We start from the raw sequence: 18,872 nt of genomic DNA, 5'->3' as shown, positions 1-18,872 counted from the left end.
ACGACTCGTACAGTTTCACTTTTCTTTGGGGGGGGGGGGGGGCAGCAGCGTTTGGTGTAGAATGTAGTGAAGAGCGTCATCGTACGTTCCGTGGAATCATAGGTGCGTACGTGAACGGGCAGAACAGTTTCGCGTCAGTTAGTAAGCGAGCCGTTCAGAATTGGCGCGAAATTCAAACATTGGCTTGGCTGGCATATTGTCTCGGTTGGCCGCTAGGTAGAGCAAGCTTTGGATCGTTGGCATAAGTTAGCCCGGCTTGATCGTGGGTGCAATTCTGAACACTGTGAAATTCAGCACCTCAAGATAAGTTATGCCATTTTTTGAGTGTTTTATTCAGTGCGTAGAGAATGTTTGCCGAAGTTGAGCTTTTTAGATGGGAAGGAACTGTGCCAGCTCAATTTCGTCTAGAGCAATAGAGAGCAAAAGGAGAATAACATTTCATGGCTGTATAATCCTTAGTTCTTCAACTTAGGTGTATCGAGAAAGTCGGGGACGTTAACCCCAACCGGCTGCTTTGAAAATTTTAAATTTATTTAAATATTCAAGGGTGGGGGGTATGTACGTATGTACTCCTCCTTCTGCCTCCCTTTACGCACTTGTTTTCTAGTCTGTACATCAAAACAGGAGGTAGACATGTAAACATAGACACAAGAGATCTGAATGGAATAGTTTGTCTCGCAACTCTAGGTAGCACTGACTTAATCATTCAGATAATGTATACGAGTTAATAAATTTTAGAAAAGACGACACAAAAGCTTATGTTTCTGTTTTTTTGCCCTTCTTTTGTGTTTGTGTGTGTTATTCTAAGCTTAATTTCTAATTTGTACCTTTGTTGCCTCTATTGGAGGTATTGAGCTTTGCCTAAGCATTTTCTTTTAGAAGTTGTTCAAATATCAAGAAAATGTCAAGCCCCCCTGTTTCCCCCATTCTTACCTCTCGGGACTTCATATCGAATATAATTTCTTTTTTGCAGGGTTATCTAAGTTGAAGCAGGGGTGCGTCCTCTTGCCCTCAGCTTTTTTTTTTTTAAGTATGAGTCATGCTGCAGCATTGGGATTAGTGCTAGGGCATGTTGCTTGCATTATTGCTTATTGCAGTCATTATTTTCTCTTATCTTGTGTCCGCACAGTGATGATGACAAAGCGAGCCGTCGAGAGCGTTACTGTGGCCCAGTGTCAGACTTCAAGGAGAAGGACTCGTACAAGCCGGATGTGAAGCTTGAGTACATCGACGATGGTGGACGGATACTTAACGCTAAGGAGGCCTTCCGCTACCTGTCGCACAAGTTCCACGGCAAGGGCTCGGGAAAGAACAAGGTCGACAAGCGGGCAAAGAAACTTGACCAGGCTGCGGTATGGAACCCCTTGCTAAACGTTTTGCAAAATGGAGTCCTCGTTTGGAAAGACGGCCATATGCATGCGCACGAAAAAGGTAGGGTGGCCGCCCCCCCACCCCCACACCCAAAATGTGGGTGGGTGCCGTCTGCCCCATACATTGACCTAATAGGGACGGATGCACGTCGCCAAATCCTCGCCCCCCCCCCCCCCCCCCCCTCTGCACACGAGTATGGATGCAAGTTGCTTTTGCCTTTTCTGTGTGCTGGTTGCCATAATGAGACCATGAACGCTGAGATTGTGGTAAATTAGCCATTGCTTCCTAAACTACTTACTTATCACTTGTGGGCAAAATGCACACTCATTTGCACACTCATTTGCACACTCATTTGCACACTCATTTTGGTAAATGCAGCGTCGTGTTTACAGAGACATTGAACGTTGGGTGATCCGGTAAGAATTTCGAAATACTGTATTTAAGTGTGGCAGCTTGGGCTAGTTGGTATGGCATGACGATAGTTATAGCGCGAGAACAAAACGACGACACAGAGACAAGAAGGACACGAAAGACACAGCGCTACACTAGCGCTTGTGTCTTTCGTGTCCTTCTTGTCTCTGTGTCGTCGTTTCGTTCTCGCGCTATAACTATCGTCATACTATAATTAAGCTTCTATGGAAATGCTTTCGGTCAGTGGATTACCTTTGTATGGTATTTGATTTGGATATCATTTATTTCACAGGAAACTGTGGCATGACATTAGCTATGCAATAATTAGATTATTAAATACAAAGTAATTGAAAGTAATTGCTATGCAATACATTGTAGTCTATTCTCACAACTCGGCTCACTTTAAATTGAGTCATGAGAACTTTGCCATCAAATAGTGCAGTAGTCATGCCTTTATAAACAGGTGATCATAATGTGCATTGGGAAATACTGGAAGAAGACACGAGAGGAAGGCGGCTGTTCTTATCATGTGACCATGATTGCTAATATTTATCGATATCACCTCCAAGGTCTCACTTGGAGTGCCCTGAAATATACAGTATATAGGACTTTGGCAGCTAAGCTGTTGGTTGCGTCACTAAGCAAAGGACTTGGGTTCAATTATGAGCCGCAGTGGCCACATTCCGATGGTGGAAACGGTAAAACACCCGTGTACTTAGATTTAGGTGCATGTTAGATAACCCCAGGTATAAGGAAATTGAAACTATAGTTCCCCTTCATAGTGTGTCTCATAATCATATTCCGGTTTTATCACCTGAAACCCTGGGTTAACTTTAATTGGGACCTTCTGCACGAGGGATGTCATACAAGTCAGGGTTAAACTTGTGGCAAACATCGCGTCCTTCTTAGAAGAACAATCAATTAGCCTGTTGGTGTAGTGGTTGCACTCGGCTGCTGAATTTAATTTCATGAGTTTGACCTGGGTCACAGTGGTTGTTTTTTTGATGGACGTGCAGTACTAGTGCACGTGTTTTCCAGAGCCCCTTATCTGGGGTACCTTGTAATCTTGTCATGGTTTTGTGACCACAAAAACTTCTCACATTATTATTGCCAGCAACATACCCTGAGCTGAGAGCCACGCCCTTCTGCTCACGATTGGAGTGCTAAGAAATAATGGCAGGAAGATTGCCCCTATGCTGTGACTTTCATCGGTATAGTAGGTTGGCTTCACATGGTTTATGCTAGTCCACAACCGGGTCCCACAGTTTACAAGATCCCTCACTTCTGATGCGCTTTGTTTTATTTATTTATTTATTTTTTTTTTCAAATTGGTGCTTCTTGCAGAAATTGAAGCAGATGAGCTCAACTGACACCCCTCTGAGCACACTCAAGTTACTTCAAGAGAAACAGAAAGAACTGCAAAGTCCGTACATCCTGCTCAGTGGAGGATCGAAAGCACTAAACCAGTGAGTCACATCGTTTTTATGTATGCAATTCAGCTCGGTTCACCAATAATGCGCACGTCTGGGCACTGCTGATACAAATGTTCTTTTCTGTATCTTTTTTCAGGAGCTCGCTGATGAAGCCAAAATAACAGGTTGGATTGGTTTTATTCCTTTTCATTGTAAATAAAGGACCGTGAGACATCAGATGTGTTGGTGCTGTCGAAATAAAAACTGTCACTTCGATGTTTCCTTTATAAGCAACAGAATTTTATTCGGAATATCTTGTGTGCACAGTAGTGGACTTCGGAGGACTAATGCAAACAGAAATATGGCTGTGACAACAATGGCAACTATGATGGCAACAGGCCGGACGGAAGCGTCACCTGTCGTGCTACTGTAAAAACCGCATTTGCTTTGTGACGCTATTGGGCCGCCTTCGTACGCTGTGACGGCTTAGCGTATTCTCCTCCTCAAATAATTATTTCTGAGTGGAAAAGAACTCGCACGGTCCCATATAATATTGCTTAAGACAACTCTAAAGCGGAGCCCGCCATGTGATCCTGTCGTTATGTTGCTCGGCTGCCTAACCGGAGGTTGCGGGATCTAATTTTGATCGTCAAGGCTGCATCTTGGATAGAGGTGAGAATGCTGAGGCCCATGTGCTTAGATTTAGGTGCACGTTAAAGAACCCCAGGTGGCCGAAATAGACCTCTACAGGGGTACGTCACAGCGTGACGTCACCGGTGCACGTGCAAGGAGGTGGTTGGCAAAACACTCCCACTGGTGGCTGAGTGGTGTGCAGTCGCTCGGTGCTCAAGCTTAAACTTCATCTCACAGTGGCAACATTAGATGTGGTATGTGTCAGAGAACATCTAGGTGTATGGTAAAGTGAGTGGTGAAATATTTGCCACGCTGGCTGGCTGTTTATCTCGCATAAGTGAACACCCATGGCAGCCGGTGCGGCGAACAGCGGCATGGTCTTCGAAAATGTGCAGTGTTGACTGTGGCGTATAGTGTGCATTCAAAGGCATCAACAGTATTGGTTCACCTTTACGGACGGTGAAACTGGGAATAGTGTGCGTGGTGTGTGCAGTGCGAATAACGCGATGCGTCCTGTTTGCGAAAACACTGGTATTCTTTGTGGGCTGGTTGCAGTAACTGGTTGTCGATGGAACTTCACTATCTGACATTTTAGTCAAGGTAAAAATGCATTTGACTCGATCATCTGCGAGTGGGTACATCTCAGTGCATGTGGGACGTGCAAAAAAATTAAAGTGCATGATCTCCGGGTGATATTACGAGTACGCATGAGCTACCAGCACGTTGTAGCGTTCCCGAATCTGCATATACGCTTCAACACGGCTATAACTCGTATTATCGCATACCTGCTCGCATACCTGAAACATAGTAAAGATTTCCGTTTATTTACTTTGTACTTTTACGGCTCGATACTTATGAAATGACAATGCACATTAGAAGTTTGTGTATCAAGCCTAAAGGAGCAGTATAGGTATCAAAACACGTTATAGGTGTCAAATGCAGCAAGGTAACTGTGCCAGATAATATTACATATTTCTAGGTTGTCGGGTTTCGCACCATATGATTTTTCACTGGGTTATTGAGAAACGCAGCGGCAGAATTTCACTTTCACGAGGTAATGTTAACCTCAGCCCAACGCATGGCAAGAAGTGTTTCTTTTTTTTATTCATCTCCGATTTAACTTTTGCGCAATGAGTGAGAATCTTATCCGTGACGTCGCACACAGCAGCACAAAACGATGGTGCCGCCAATGCTGTACCTCGTTTAAAACTCTATTACACATGCCGCGATGAAAATTGAATAAGTTTAAATCCATGCGATGCGAATATTTCTCAAAGTGCCAGTCACCATGTACATTCGAAACGTTCGCTTTCGAAAAAGATCAAATTTTTTTATGGCTGCCATCTACGTGGGTGAAGCCCACTGCGTGCTAGTAACGTCTCTCAGTACTCTAAATGAAGTTTCTCCATCCATTCATCCATCTACGACAAGCAAATTTCCACACTATGAGCAGTGACCCTTCCGCGAACCCCCTTTTTTCAAAAGCTGTGACTTTAGAACATAGCAATGTAGAAATTTCTGTCGAAGGCATGTAGACACGCAGCTCTGCTATGCAGAAAGATGCCGCCGGCGGAACTTTCTTGCCAACCAGCACCTGCTCCGAGAGAGGGTATGGTGGGCGGGTTGCCCGCAGTGACGTCACACTGTTTACAAACAGGGAGAGGTCTATTGTCGGAGCCCTTCTCTATGACGTCACATCGTGGTTTCGGGACGTAAAACCCCAACAATTCTCATGATGCGAAGGCTATCTTTTTTTTCCCTTCTCAGTCTATTTGTTGATTCTCTCTCCCTCCGTACACTTCAAAATTTTTTCAACTAATGTGCACATTTGGCAAGCGACGGTGTCATGGGATGACGTCATCTTGTGATGTCAGATAATGACTATCCCCGCTGGTCGCGGAATCGAATCCCGGCTGCGGCGGCTGCATTTCCGATGCTGGCAGGAATGTTGTAGGCCCGTGTGCTCAGATTTGGGTGCACGTTAAACAGCCCCAGGTGGTTGAAATATTCGGAGTCCTCCACTCCGACGTCTCTCATAATCATATGGTGGTTTTGGGACGTCAAACACTACATATCAATCATAATGACTTTATCACGTGATGATCTTTTGTATTGGTCACGTTGATGCCACAGATGCCGACGGTCAGTTTTCCCATTTGATGCAGCATCTAAGACTATCGCTTTAACAAAATGCACCTAATTAAGAAAGCATTCAAGTAGACTACGCTCTAACGCTGTCTTAGCAAACAGGTGCATGGACGCTTCGAGCCTTCATTTGAACCAAAGTTGCAGAAACTCTTCAAACTATGCGTGCAAAAATGCGTGAAACACTATGCGGTCCTCCCGTGGTGGTTTGACATTTGCAAATGCTAAACCTACACTTTGAATACAGATTGAGCGCGGTGCATCGTTGCGGGAGAAAAGAGAACAGGAAGGAAAGGCAGACAGGAAATACGATGCGACCTATACGTTGGCGGCCCTTCGCCTTCACGTCGCACTGGGACTCGAGGGTGATGGTGGGCGATTAAGGGAATGATTGAAGCCACGCGTAGGCGTTTCAACGCGTCGGCGTGGGGTCTCGGCATCTTGCTCCTAGGAGGGAGAGTACGCGTTGTTACGCATATGTGCTTTGGGCGTAAAAGTCATGACCGCACGTACCCGTTAGAGCGCGTCAGCACGGGACTTTCTCAAAGGTCTGACCCCAGGTATTCGTCGCATGGCGTCGGAGCGGGTCTTTTTGACGCGGCGTTGAGCCGTCTCTCGTATACAGAGAAAGAGAGCGTGGCTTCGCGTAGCCGTGCGCCCACTCTCTCTATACAGGGAGAGACACTCTCCCCACTGCGCCCACTCTCTCTATAGGAAGAGACACTCTCCCCACTGCGCCCACTCTCTCTGCAGGAAGAGACGGGGCGCGTTGCTACGCGAAGATGCGCGCCCACTCTCTCTATAGGGAGAGGGCGTGGCGCCGCGTCATTAAGCCTCGCGCTGCGACGGATACGCGGCGTCAAACCTTGTCACTCGCACCCGTTGCAGCGCGTGGAACTTTGATGTGGCGACACGCCCTCTCTACCGAGAGAGTAGGCGCGCAGCTTCGCTTAGCCACGCGCCCTCTCTCCATAGGGGGATAGCAAAATCGTGGCTCACGCAATGGATTGTGGGCTATGGCGCCCGTCTGCACCGACTTCCGGTTCGAGACTCCGTGATGCTGTGCGAGCATTATTGCCAGTGCCGGCGCTTTTTGCGTGTTCCACCTTGCACTCGTGGTGCCCCCTTTTTTTACAAATTTCTCCACAATACCTTGCAGTGCTATGCGGCATGGTTGAATAACAAAACTCAATCACTACGAAATAGTTGTAATAGTGCGAGCGGTCATTTTTTTTTCGTTAAAGCGGCTTGCACCTCCGGACGCATGCTTGTTGTTTTACAGCAAAGGTTATTATCGCGCATGTTTTGTCACATACAGTGATTTTCTGCGCATCATAGGATCACGAAATATCCGTTCATTCGTTTTCGTGTTGCCCACGTACCCGTAAAATGATTTATTTACTTTTTGGTTGCAATGATACCATTCCGGGCTCGATACAGCAAATGGCCGTAGTAATGCGTTTCGAACGCTATAAATGAAACGTGCTCGCAGTTATCTTTCTTTAATCTCTTTCAATGAGGTGTCGTCCGTCGCATGCTCGAACAATATTTTTCAATGCATGCAAAATTATCCGCACTCAGCGTACAGCTGCGCAAGATAGCCCTTAAGGCTATGAGTCGGAGTATAACACGACCTATCGGCACTACAAGCTTCCAAGTCTGACATAACAAAGACGCCATACCGTGCTGCTCGTTGCTTCAAAAGCGACTTAGATCGTTTTACGTTCTACGATACCATTATTTGAGTGGCCGTTTTGTTTTGTGGGCTTTATATGCACTCGCCTGTTTCAATCAATGTTATAGACAGTTAGCGATGCAGAGTATTCAATAAAGATATACTATATCGGCATACTTCATTGCGCAAACTACGCGTACATACGTAGACAACGTACGTATATTGACATATGATGATTGATATGTGGGGCTCAGCGTCCCAAAGCCACCATATGATGAGAGACGCCGTAGTGGAGGGCTCCGGAAATTTCGACCACCTGCGGTTCTTAACGTGCGCCCAAACCTGAGCACACGAGCCTACAACATTTCCGCCTCCATCGGAAATGCAGCCGCCGCAGCCGGGATTCGATTCCGTGACCTGCGGGTCAGCAGCCGAGTACCTTAGCTACTAGACCACTGCGGCGGGACATTGACATATCTCAGCATGTGAACATATGTGTGAATGATCTTAAAGTGGTCTCGGTACGTGTATGCGCTCGAAAAATACTGAATCGAGGTGATCCTGCAAAAATATCACTGCGTGTTTCAAAGAATAATCGCACGCTGTGCTCGAACCCCATCTTTCAACGTTCCTCGTTCTCGCCCATGTTCACGTCTCGCTTCGTTCTCTGAAATTTGCGAAATATCATGTATCAATTCACAAAAAAAACAATTGAACGCAATCATTGAACAAGCGGCAGAAAAAACGTCACAGAATTGCACGTGTTTCCTCCCCGATTACACTGCGCAGCAGACACATGGAAGCAGCAAAGAAATCGGCCTCGAACCGGAAGTAGCGTAGCAGACGACGCGTCGGTTTGCTCTCCACCTATTGGCAGGGGGTGCGGCGCCGCATCAGAAAGCCCCGTGCCGACGCGCTGTGAGTGTGGTCAGGCCTTTGCGCGGTGCTGCGCCCTCTCCATGTGAAGAGAGAAGGCGCGTGGCTACGCGAACCTGTGCGCCCACTCTTTCTATAGGGAGAGGGCGCTGCGTTATTGTTCCACGTAAGCTGCAACGGGTGCTGTGCTCTCTCCATGTGTAGAGAGAGGGCGCGGCGCCGCGTCATAAAGCCTCTTGCTGCGATAGATACGTGAGGTCAGGCCTCGCCACACGCACCCGATGCTGCGCGTGGAATTGAGACGTGGCGACACGCCCTCTCTCTAGGAAGAGAATGGGCGCGCAGCTTCGCTTAGTCAGGTGCCCTCTCTCAATTGGCAGAGGGCGCGGCGCCGCGTCAGAACGCCCCGCGCTGCAACGGGTGTGTGGGGTGGTGGTGGTAGTGGTTAGAAGATGAGAAAAGGCACCTAATTTCTGCAACCCGGTCGGGAGCACGGCGCAGTGCCTGGGGTCAGGCCTTTACGCGGTGCCGTGCCCTCTGCCTATGAAGAGAGAGGGCGCGTGGCTACGCGAAGCTGCGTGCCCACTCTATCTATAGGGAGAGGGCGCTGCGTTAATGTTCCACGCGCTGCAGCGAGAACGTGTGGTCGGTACTTTACAGTAGAGTGGTAGATCCCCCAGATCTGTCAAAGGACAGGGATTCATCAAATTGTTCTATTATATCCTTTAAACAGGGATGCATACAATTTATTCGACCGTATCGCCAGGGGAGAAGTGAGAAAATTTAAGGTGGAGTCGGGCATATGTCCCCTCCCTGCCCACAAATCCGCTGACGCCACTACAAGGAGCTCCTGTGGCGCATGTTTAATTCCGATGGCAGTGTAGGAGTAAGTTTTTCTGCCCCCTTTGGAGTAGGTACATTACAAGGAAAAAGTCAGCGTGGATTCAGAGAGGCAGTGACTCGGCGGTGCAGGAAAAGTTCGTGAAGAGCAGTTCGTCGGATCGTGTCGCCAACACTGAAACTACTACATACGAGCCTAAATTCAGCAGAATGTGACAGTAGAATGGAAAACCTACACGCTGCTATGCCTGCGAGTACGCAGCGAACGTCCATGCCTCGGAAAAAGGAAATCTGTGTCAAGGCCAGCACGCGAGCCCGCCTGACGCGATGAACAACTCAACGGCGTCAACACGCGACGGCGCCTTTCTGGTGCGCACGTGCAGTGAGTCACCTAAGCCAGTGAGCCCGTCGAGTAAACAACCGGTGTCTTCCTGTCTGGCGGGTCTGACGCAATGCCTGGCGACGTCACTCGTGCTTGGGTGCAGCCACCTGCAGCGCAGCCTATCCAGATTTGATAAGAAAGAATGACGCGGCCCAGCGGCACCCCCATTGGAGGATTCTGACCTCCCGACCAGCGGCGCTTCTGGTTGGACATTTGGGTTGGACCCGGTGCATATAAAAGAAGCCCTCCAGCGCGTCGCGAGCAGCAGTCCTGTGTGAGAGCAGACATGTGTGTCGCAGTTGAGCTATGTGTTAGCAGACATGTGTGTCAGAGAAGAGAGCTATGTGATAGAGAGTTGAGCTGTGTGTCAGAGAAGAGAGCTATGTGATAAAAAGTTGAGCTATGTGTTAGCAGCAGACCCATTTGAGAGCAGACCTATGTGTTGAGAGGAGAGCTCGGCTCTTCGGGTCTCTAAGCTGTCGGCCCCAGTGCCGAATTTGTAACGCCTCTGTATATATATGCTGTACATAAACCTTGTTTAAATCACCGTCGTCTCGTCCGCTCGTCTATCAGTTCTGCGCAGAAGCAGTCGCGAGCTGAGAAACCTACGCTACCAAACGGCTGGTGACCTTCCCGGTGGAATTCGAAGCAGTGGCGCCTTCGGGACCGTGTTGGCGTCGCCGTCTTTCGAAACAGTGGTTGCAGCGGTGAGATTCGAGGCACCCTTCGTAACGTCGTCGGAGGCGCGCGTCGTAACAGTGGTTGGCAGCTGCGGGATCGGCCGGCGTCAGCGACATCGATGCGCGTCGCAACAGTGGTCGGCAGCTGCGGGATCGGCCGGCGTCACGGACAACGATGCGGTGAGTGCCTGATGTTTTCCCCTCAGTTCACCAGACTACTCTAGCTCAGGTTGTAGTAGTTTAGAGAAGGGCTGTGTGAAGTATTGAAGTGAGCTTTGATCGTTTCAAGCAAAGTCGAAGTGCTTTGAAACCAAAGTAAATGCGGAGGGGGTAAACACGGGAGTGTGAAAAATTGCTTGCGCGTCTTGCTAGTTGACTTATAGTGGGTACGGCAAGTAAATTGTTAACAGGGGCAAACAGCAAGAGGCTAGTGTGAACGATGGAGAACCTTAAAGTGAAGGAACTCATCGAAATTTGTGAGGAACTCGGCATTACTTTGGGCCGTGCGAAACGAAAACAAGCGATCCTTGAGATCATGAATGATGAGGGGGTGTCGGCTGAGGAAGTCGATGAGGCCTGGGTGGATATCAAAGCACGCCGCGAGGAGGCTGAAAGGCGAGAAGCTCGCGAAGAAGCTGAAAGGCGAGAATCTCGTGAACGTGAAGAAGCTGAAAGGCGAGAAGTTCGTGAAGAAGCTGAAAGGCGAGAACGCCGCGAGGAAGCCGAGAGACAGGAGCGCCTCGAGTTGAAACGAATAGAATTGGCAATACTACAGTGTTCGCAGGCGCCTAGCGTAGCTTCTCCAACAGTTCAGGTCAGCGGTTATAGAATTCGGGACCAACTGCCACCGTTCGTAGTAGGCGAGGACATGGCGAAGTATCTCGTCAAGTTTGAACACGTCTGTGAGCGAAACGCTTTGGAGCGGTCTCTTTGGGCGCAGAACCTGTTAGCTCTTCTTCCCGGCGAAGTTTCCGACGCGATAACTTGCTTGTCGAGGGAAGCGTTTGAGAGCTATGACGAGGTTAAGGAAGTGCTCTTGAGACGTTATAAGTTGTCACCCGAGGATTTCAGGCAAAGGTTCCGGTATGCTAAAAATGGGAATGAGTCACACGTTGACTTGGCGTTTCGTCTTAAAGCTGATTTAATTGAATGGCTCAAGGGCGAAGTTGTTTATGACGACCGCGATAAAGTGGTGGAATGCGTTGCATTGGAGTAATTCTACCGCTGCATCGAGGAGGATGTCAAACTTTGGCTGCAGGACAAACTTGGTGAAGTGCAGCTAAACAAGGCAGCAGAGTTAGCTGAGGAGTATTATACTCGCCGAAAGTTGCATAGCAGGGCAGTGCGCCTAGAAAAGGATGAAAGGAAAGAGGGCTTTTCAAGGAAACCTGATCAACGGAAACCCGCTCCGCACCGTAATTTCAAGAAGGACCCGTCTCTTATGAAGGACAGGGTAGGGGAAGGGCAAACAGAAGCGGAGAAATCGAGTGAGGTTCCTAAACAACGCACTGATACCACACGGGCGTTTGAATCCCGGAGGCCACTAATCTGCTACAACTGCAAAAAGGAAGGGCACATCGCGATAAACTGTAAGCAAAAGTTTGCTTTTGCAACAATCCGAGAATCGGAAAAAAACATGCGGTTGTTGGAGCCGTATATCCAAGAAATTAGTGTGAATGGGCAAACGTGTCGAGCACTTCGTGACTCAGCGGCAACCATGAATGTTGTCCATCCTTCATTAGTGTCTCCGGATGACTTTACAGGAGAATGCGCGTGGATCAGGCAAGTCGCCGAAGAGCAGAGTGCTTGCTTACCAATCGCCACGGTTGTCATTGAAGGCCCGTTCGGTAAGCTTCGCACCGAAGCGGCTGTGTCTGCCGTGCTTCCCGATCGTTTTCCTTATCTTTTCTCCAACAACTCAGAGCAGCTTCTCAAAGAGCAGGGTAAATCGTTCTTCCCCAACTTAGCGTACATGGCCCTCACGCGATCGCAAGCGCGGAAGCTTTCGCAGGAGCTTGATCTTGTTCAACGTGGTGAACTCTCAAGTGACCTTGTCGGCGGGTCGACGGAACCTCAGAGAGGAAATTTTCCGCGTGAGTCATGTGAGCAGTCACTCGAGCGGCCTGTCGCCGAAGCGACCGGCGCGGTATGCGTAGCAAGGGGAGACGACATGGCACCATTGAATCAGAGCGAGAGGGCTGCAATGCTCTCGCCTGTAGCGGAAAGTAGGAGTAAGCTGTCGAGGGTTGATCCAGAGACGCTCATTCGAGAGCAGCGTGAGGACCTCTCAATTAATGGGCTAGTGGAAAGCCACATAAAAGCTGCACAAGTGTTGTCGAAGGAGTACAACGACAAATCGGTGAAGAAGCGCGCTTTTGAAGTTGATAATCAGATAATGCTGCTGCAGCCGTCCAAAAGGAACAAGCTTGAGGTTCATTGGGAAGGGCCCGCCAACGTAATATCGAAGCTTTCCCATACGAAATTAGGAAGGCGGCCGAACAAAATCTACCACAGTAACTTGAGGAAACCATACGTTCAACGTCAAGCAGTCGTAAATCTGCTGTTGAATGCTCCAGAGGAAGAGGGAGCAGAAATTTGGAGTTCTAGTGATGTAATCGAAAGGGGATTGGAGGTGATCTTGGAACAGTTGACCCTAGAGCCTAGGTTAAGTGAAGTCCAGAAGAAGGAGCTGAGAAGGAATGTTCCTTAATATAAGAAATCTGGACTCCCTTATTGTAGTTACACAGATGTGCAACGTCGCAAGTATGAGCAGCTGTTGGTACCGCATAGGTATCGTCGCCTAAAAATGGCCGGTTACTGAGGTGGAGCATGATGCTCCAACAGCTCAACTTAGAAGTTCGCTACAAAAAAAAGGGAAAGCTAAACGCTAATGCAGACGCATTGAGCAGTGCGTTCTAGCTAGTACCTTCTGCACCTTTCGGTTTCTCGCTGGCGATTCGGAACAAAATTTTGACCACATCACCACCTGGGCTGAGTGCTCTCGTCAAGAGTGAGCTCAAGGAGCCAACTTCATGTTCTATTCTAATTCGTTACGTTGTTTTGCGTGTAAAAATTTCAGTTGTCGTTTTAAGAGTCTTTTGTGTCCCACATGTGCCTCTTGATGTAGAGGGAACGAAAGTCCGATAGACACGTAGCTAGGTATACGTTGTACTATACTTTGTCTGGTGTTCTGTCGGGTGACCGAGGGCACTTGCTTGTGTCGTGTGTTGTCTGTTGTCGATCCGTTCTTGACAAGTTGCAGAACCATCGACAATGCTGAAACCAAGGATCGTCAGAAGAGACGAGCGAAGCTGGTCGACAAGTTGTGGCGACAAGCCAGTGGAGCTGGGATCCGTCCTCAAGAATGGGATGTGTTCCCGGAACAGAGTCAGGAGCTGTATTCTCCCCATGGCCCTGGAGGCGAACCTGGAGGGACCTGGCGAACGAGCGCGCCTGACATCCGAGCCACGTGGAAGCAGCTCGTCTTTCCGGCGCATTGTCTGGCGGCGGGGGTGCTGTTATGCCTGCGAGTCCGCAGCGAACGTCCATGCCTCGGAAAAAGGAAATTTGTGTCAAGGCCAGCACGCGAGCCCGCCTGACGCGATGAACAACTCAACGGCGTCAACACGCGACGGCGCCTTTCTGGTGCGCACGTGCAGTGAGTCACCTAAGCCAGCGAGCCCGTCGAGTAAACAACCGGCGTCTTCCTGTCTGGCGGGTCTGACGCAATGCCTGGCGACGTCACTCGTCCTTGGGTGCAGCCACCTGCAGCGCAGCCTCTCCATATTCGATGAGAAAGAATGACGTGGCCTAGCGGCACCCCCATTGGAGGATTCTGACCTCCCGACCAGCGGCGCTTCTGGTTGGACATTTGGGTTGGACCCGGTGCATATAAAAGAAGCCCTGCGGCGCGTCGCGAGCAGCAGTCCTGTGTGAGAGCAGACATGTGTGTCGCAGTTGAGCTATGTGTTAGCAGACATGTGTGTCAGAGAAGAGAGCTATGTGATAGAGAGTTGAGCTGTGTGTCAGAGAAGAGAGCTATGTGATAAAAAGTTGAGCTGTGTGTTAGCAGCAGACCCATTTGAGAGCAGACCTATGTGTTGAGAGGAGAGCTCGGCTCTTCGGGTCTCTAAGCTGTCGGCCCCAGTGCCGAATTTGTAACGCCTCTGTATATATATGCTGTACATAAACCTTGTTTAAATCACCGTCGTCTCGTCCGCTCGTCTATCAGCTCTGCGCAGAAGCAGTCGCGAGCTGAGGAACCTACGCTACCAAACGGCTGGTGACTTTCCCGGTGGAATTCGAAGCAGTGGCGCCTTCGGGACCGTGTTGGCGTCGCCGTCTTTCGAAACAGTGGTTGCAGCGGTGAGATTCGAGGCGCCCTTCGTAACGTCATCGGAGGCGCGCGTCGTAACAACGCACTATATTCTGGGCAACTCTAGGACTTCGGCTTTCTCCTCGCTTGCTCCGGCGGCGCGGATTCCGTACCAATCGTGGGTTCGGAGGCTTTGCTCTACGCCGGAGTCGAGTCTACGCCACCGGCTTCTCCGACTCTGCCCAAAGCTCTGCCATTGGAATTCAACATTAGCAAGCTATAGTCGGGGTTTGCTCGACTACGGAGAAATACACCAACGATCGCTGCAATACGTCCATCATCGCGCTGCACTTCCTTTCGATAAAACTGACGTCAGTGAGTGCCGGCCAGCCATATATTGCGTTCAGCCGTTATGGGTATAGCTACGTCGCTTTCGCGTGTAAAATGCAATGATCATGAATTGTCAAGCTAAAGTTTTGAGGGGCGTGCACAGAGATATGCACCACGTGTTAGCTCTGTTTATATTTCCCTTCAGCTTTGGTTTTGCGCCTGTCCCTTCTGCTCCTTTCGTCTATCATTCGAGCATCGTGAAGCGTGAACGGCGTCAATGCCTTCTAACTAGGTGGAGCTTCGATTCCGATGAACGACCTTAGACCAGCCAGTACGTAAGCTGCACGCCAGGCGCGAACGTAGTAGACTTGCGATATGCCCACTATAGCTTTACACAAGAACGTCGGTTCACCGTAACACCACAGCAAGAAAATATGCTGCGTACAGCATATTTTTTTGCTGTGGTGTACAGCATATTTTCTTCGACTGCTTCGGATGAAATCGATTTCCACAATGCATGCGATCATTCGGAGTTTTTTTTTTACATACGCCTGTGAACTGAACGTCAGATGCAAACGTTTCAGGGCGCGTCTTTTCGGGGTGTCTGACCGAGAGAGTTGCGCCTGCAATGAACACCAAGAGTGACAGTCTCTTACGCATTTCTGTTCACGATGATTATAATAACGGTGATATCCTTGCTATGATGGCGCTCACCTACAAAGGAAGATGGGCCTAGAGCACTTCTCGGTTACTTTATACTGGGGCTCGCCCCCACTGTGGGAAATAGGCCAATAATTTAGGGGTCTTAAAAAACGTTATAGAATTGCGTAATAATGTAGGTTATGTAATAAAAACATTACAAATTTCACATAAAAGTTTTGATGCTCGCTCAAATATTGAAAAATATGTGTTATTAGTAATATAGCTAATGGATTAAATCAATACCCTACTTTTCACTGACTGAAAGGCAGAATCTCTTTTTCTTCTCAGCCGACTGTGTTGATACGCCGCCCTCCTCCTGAAGTTTATGTATCCGAAGTGGTTTCGCACTGCCACCATAAAAGACAACAATGAGTGAATGAATTAAACCTTTGTTGCATAGCAGAGGACGGCTCAATAAATATTTTTACGCATCCCAGGTCGGCTCACGTTTGACCAAGCGACGGTTTCCGGTGATGACGTCATCATATTGTGTCACAAGGAGACATTATTACGTGATCATTTTTTTGTATCACTTTTGTTGACGCTGCACTGTCGCGTTTGATTAGGCATCTTAAGACGTTTGCCTTAATTTACGCGAGCGAACACAGACAACGCGACTGTAACAGTAAGGCACCAAGCAGCTTCATTATGATCATCGATGAACTATTAGTTAGCACGAGAGAACACAGCCGTAAAACACACACACACACACACACACACACACACACACACACACACACACACACACACACACACACACACACACACACACACACACACACACACACACACACACACACACACACATTTATATATATATATATATATATATATATTGTTCGTTTAGACCTGTTCTGCTTTACGCGCTCAGCAAAGACACAACCACACGAGACGCTAGCTAGCAAGGGACTGTTTATTGATGGCTGCCGCGCCGCGCGCGCGCCCTCTCTCAAGGTGGCCAGGTGAGGTGGGATCATCCCGATTTATTAAGCGGTGGCCCGCCTGGTACATCCTCCTTTTTCTTTAGGTGATGTAGTCGGCAAAGCGCGTCGGTGCTCTACGTGGCCTAGTTGATCTTCTGAGACTCGAGTCGGCTGCTTCTTGTGCCTGGCAAGTGACCTTATGCTGGGACGGGACCACGTCGGGGTCCCTTGATGGTTGACTTGCAATGGGTGGTGCACGTGCAGCTGACTGGTTCAGTAGAGCATCCGATGCAGGCGCCTGTTGTGACGGATGTCGTTCCTTTCGTGATGCGGATGCTGTTGTCAAATCGGGCGCTGTATCTGATGTTGAATGTTGTCTATGCTGTATAGGCGACGGGATTATCGGTGCGACATCCTTGTCATCCAGTGGGTCTAAGTGTTCGGGCGTCCTTTTTAGATGCTGACGATTCCTTCGATAACGCCGGCCTTCATCTGTACAGACTATGTAAGATCTAGGGCCAGCAAGTTTCTCTACTCGGGCTTTCGGAAACCACCCCTTGTCGTTTCTTATTCTGACGACGTCCCCTTCGGAGAGAGGTGTGAGAGGTATGCCTTTGCCGTGATCCTGTGGATGTTTCCGCACTGACGATGTCGAAGCCGATGAGAAGTCTGGAAGTCGTCCCCGAAGCATCCGTCCCATAAGGAGCTGACTTGGTGTGCGTCCGTCTATCAGGGGCGAGATTCGATAATTGAGCAGTGCAACCCAAAACTCCTCGCCAGCGTACTCACTTTTCTTCAAGAGGCGCTTTACGACCTGTACCCCTTTCTCAGCTAGACCATTGGCCCTGGGGAAGTGTGGACTGGATATGGTATGAGTAAAATCGTATTTTACTGCAAACTGTCTAAACTCTCGCGATGTGAACTGTGGTCCTCCATCGGTACAGACTTCAATGGGTATACCGTGGCGAGCAAACATGGTCCCTAGTGTGTCCACTACGACCTGACTTGTTGACTGAGGCAACTGTTCCACTTCTGGGTAGTTGGAGTAGGCACAGTACGCAACCAGGTAACGCTTGCCCCCATGGTCAAATAGGTCGACACCAATTCGCTGCCACGGCCGCGTTGGGATTTCCCTCGATAACAGTGGCTCTGAAGGTTGCCGGTAGGCAAAGTGCTGACATGTGGCACACTTGCTAATGAGTGACTTGATGTCAGCATTCATCCCAGGCCAGTACATCAGAAGGCGTGCTCTGGCTTTGCACTTGCTCATTCCCAAATGGCCTTCATGAAGACGTTGCAGCATGGATCGCCTCAGACTCTTTGGGATTACCACCCTGCTGCCCCGCAAAAGCACTCCATCAACATATGACAGTTCTGACAAACATGGAGCTAGTTCGCCTGAGACTGGTCGTCCTTCCTGGAGTGCCTCCACCACTTGCTTGAGGTATGGGTCCGCCAGGATTGCAGAGGTCAGTTCAGTCTTCGTGTTCTCACTTACGATGCTGGCTAGCACGCGAGTCGCATGGATGCATACGTCTTGTTCGCTTTCTCCGTCACTCGGTTGGGTTCCTGGAATTCGGGACAGTGTGTCCGCCACTAGCAGATGCTTCCCAGGAACATATTGCAATTTGATATCAAAAGGCATTAGCCTCAAGAAATAGCGCTGCAATCGTGGCGGCATTTCACTCAGGTTCTTTTGTGAAATAGCAAGCAAAGGTCGGTGGTCTGTTTCGACTGTCACTGATAACCCCAGTACGAACTCCCGGAAACGCTCACAAGCAAACGTCACGGCCAGCGCTTCCTTTTCAATTTGGGCATATTTTGTTTCAGCCTTTGAGAGCACCCTTGAAGCATAACCCACTGGGCGCCAATCTTGGTCATGGAGTTGAAGAAGAGCAGCACCTACTGCAAAGCTTGATGCATCAGCTGAGAGTTTCGTTTGCTTCAATGGGTCAAAAACTGCGATCACTGGAGCCGATGCCAAAGCCTTAATAAGATCTTTCCATTCTTTGTCATGGTGAACTTCCCATATGAATTCAACATCATTCTTTATCAATGACCTAAGGGCGTCAGTTCTTTTTGAGAGATTAGGTATGAATTTGCCAAAGTAATTCATAATACCTAAAAACCTTTGAACTTCCTGTTTACTCGACGGCTTTTGCATGTTGGCAACGCAT

At 48.9% G+C, this 18,872-nt stretch overlaps 1 protein-coding gene across 1 annotated transcript in view; it reads left to right on the top strand.

Moving 5' to 3' along the window:
* The window catches only part of LOC119167109 (U4/U6.U5 tri-snRNP-associated protein 1), a 38,768-nt gene extending 35,284 nt beyond the window's left edge, over positions 1-3,484 (top strand). Inside the window, exons 19-21 of the mRNA XM_037418531.2 lie at positions 1,130-1,352; positions 3,127-3,248; positions 3,352-3,484. Coding sequence (XP_037274428.2) covers positions 1,130-1,352; positions 3,127-3,248; positions 3,352-3,376 — 370 coding nt within the window. The 3' untranslated portion in view covers positions 3,377-3,484. The remainder of the gene's footprint in view (positions 1-1,129; positions 1,353-3,126; positions 3,249-3,351) is intronic.
* The last annotated feature ends 15,388 nt before the right edge of the window (positions 3,485-18,872 follow it).

This window comes from Rhipicephalus microplus, chromosome 6 (assembly GCF_043290135.1).
Source record: "Rhipicephalus microplus isolate Deutch F79 chromosome 6, USDA_Rmic, whole genome shotgun sequence".
Classification (NCBI taxonomy): Eukaryota; Metazoa; Arthropoda; class Arachnida; order Ixodida; family Ixodidae; genus Rhipicephalus; species Rhipicephalus microplus.
This window is presented reverse-complemented; position numbering and strand designations above follow the sequence as displayed.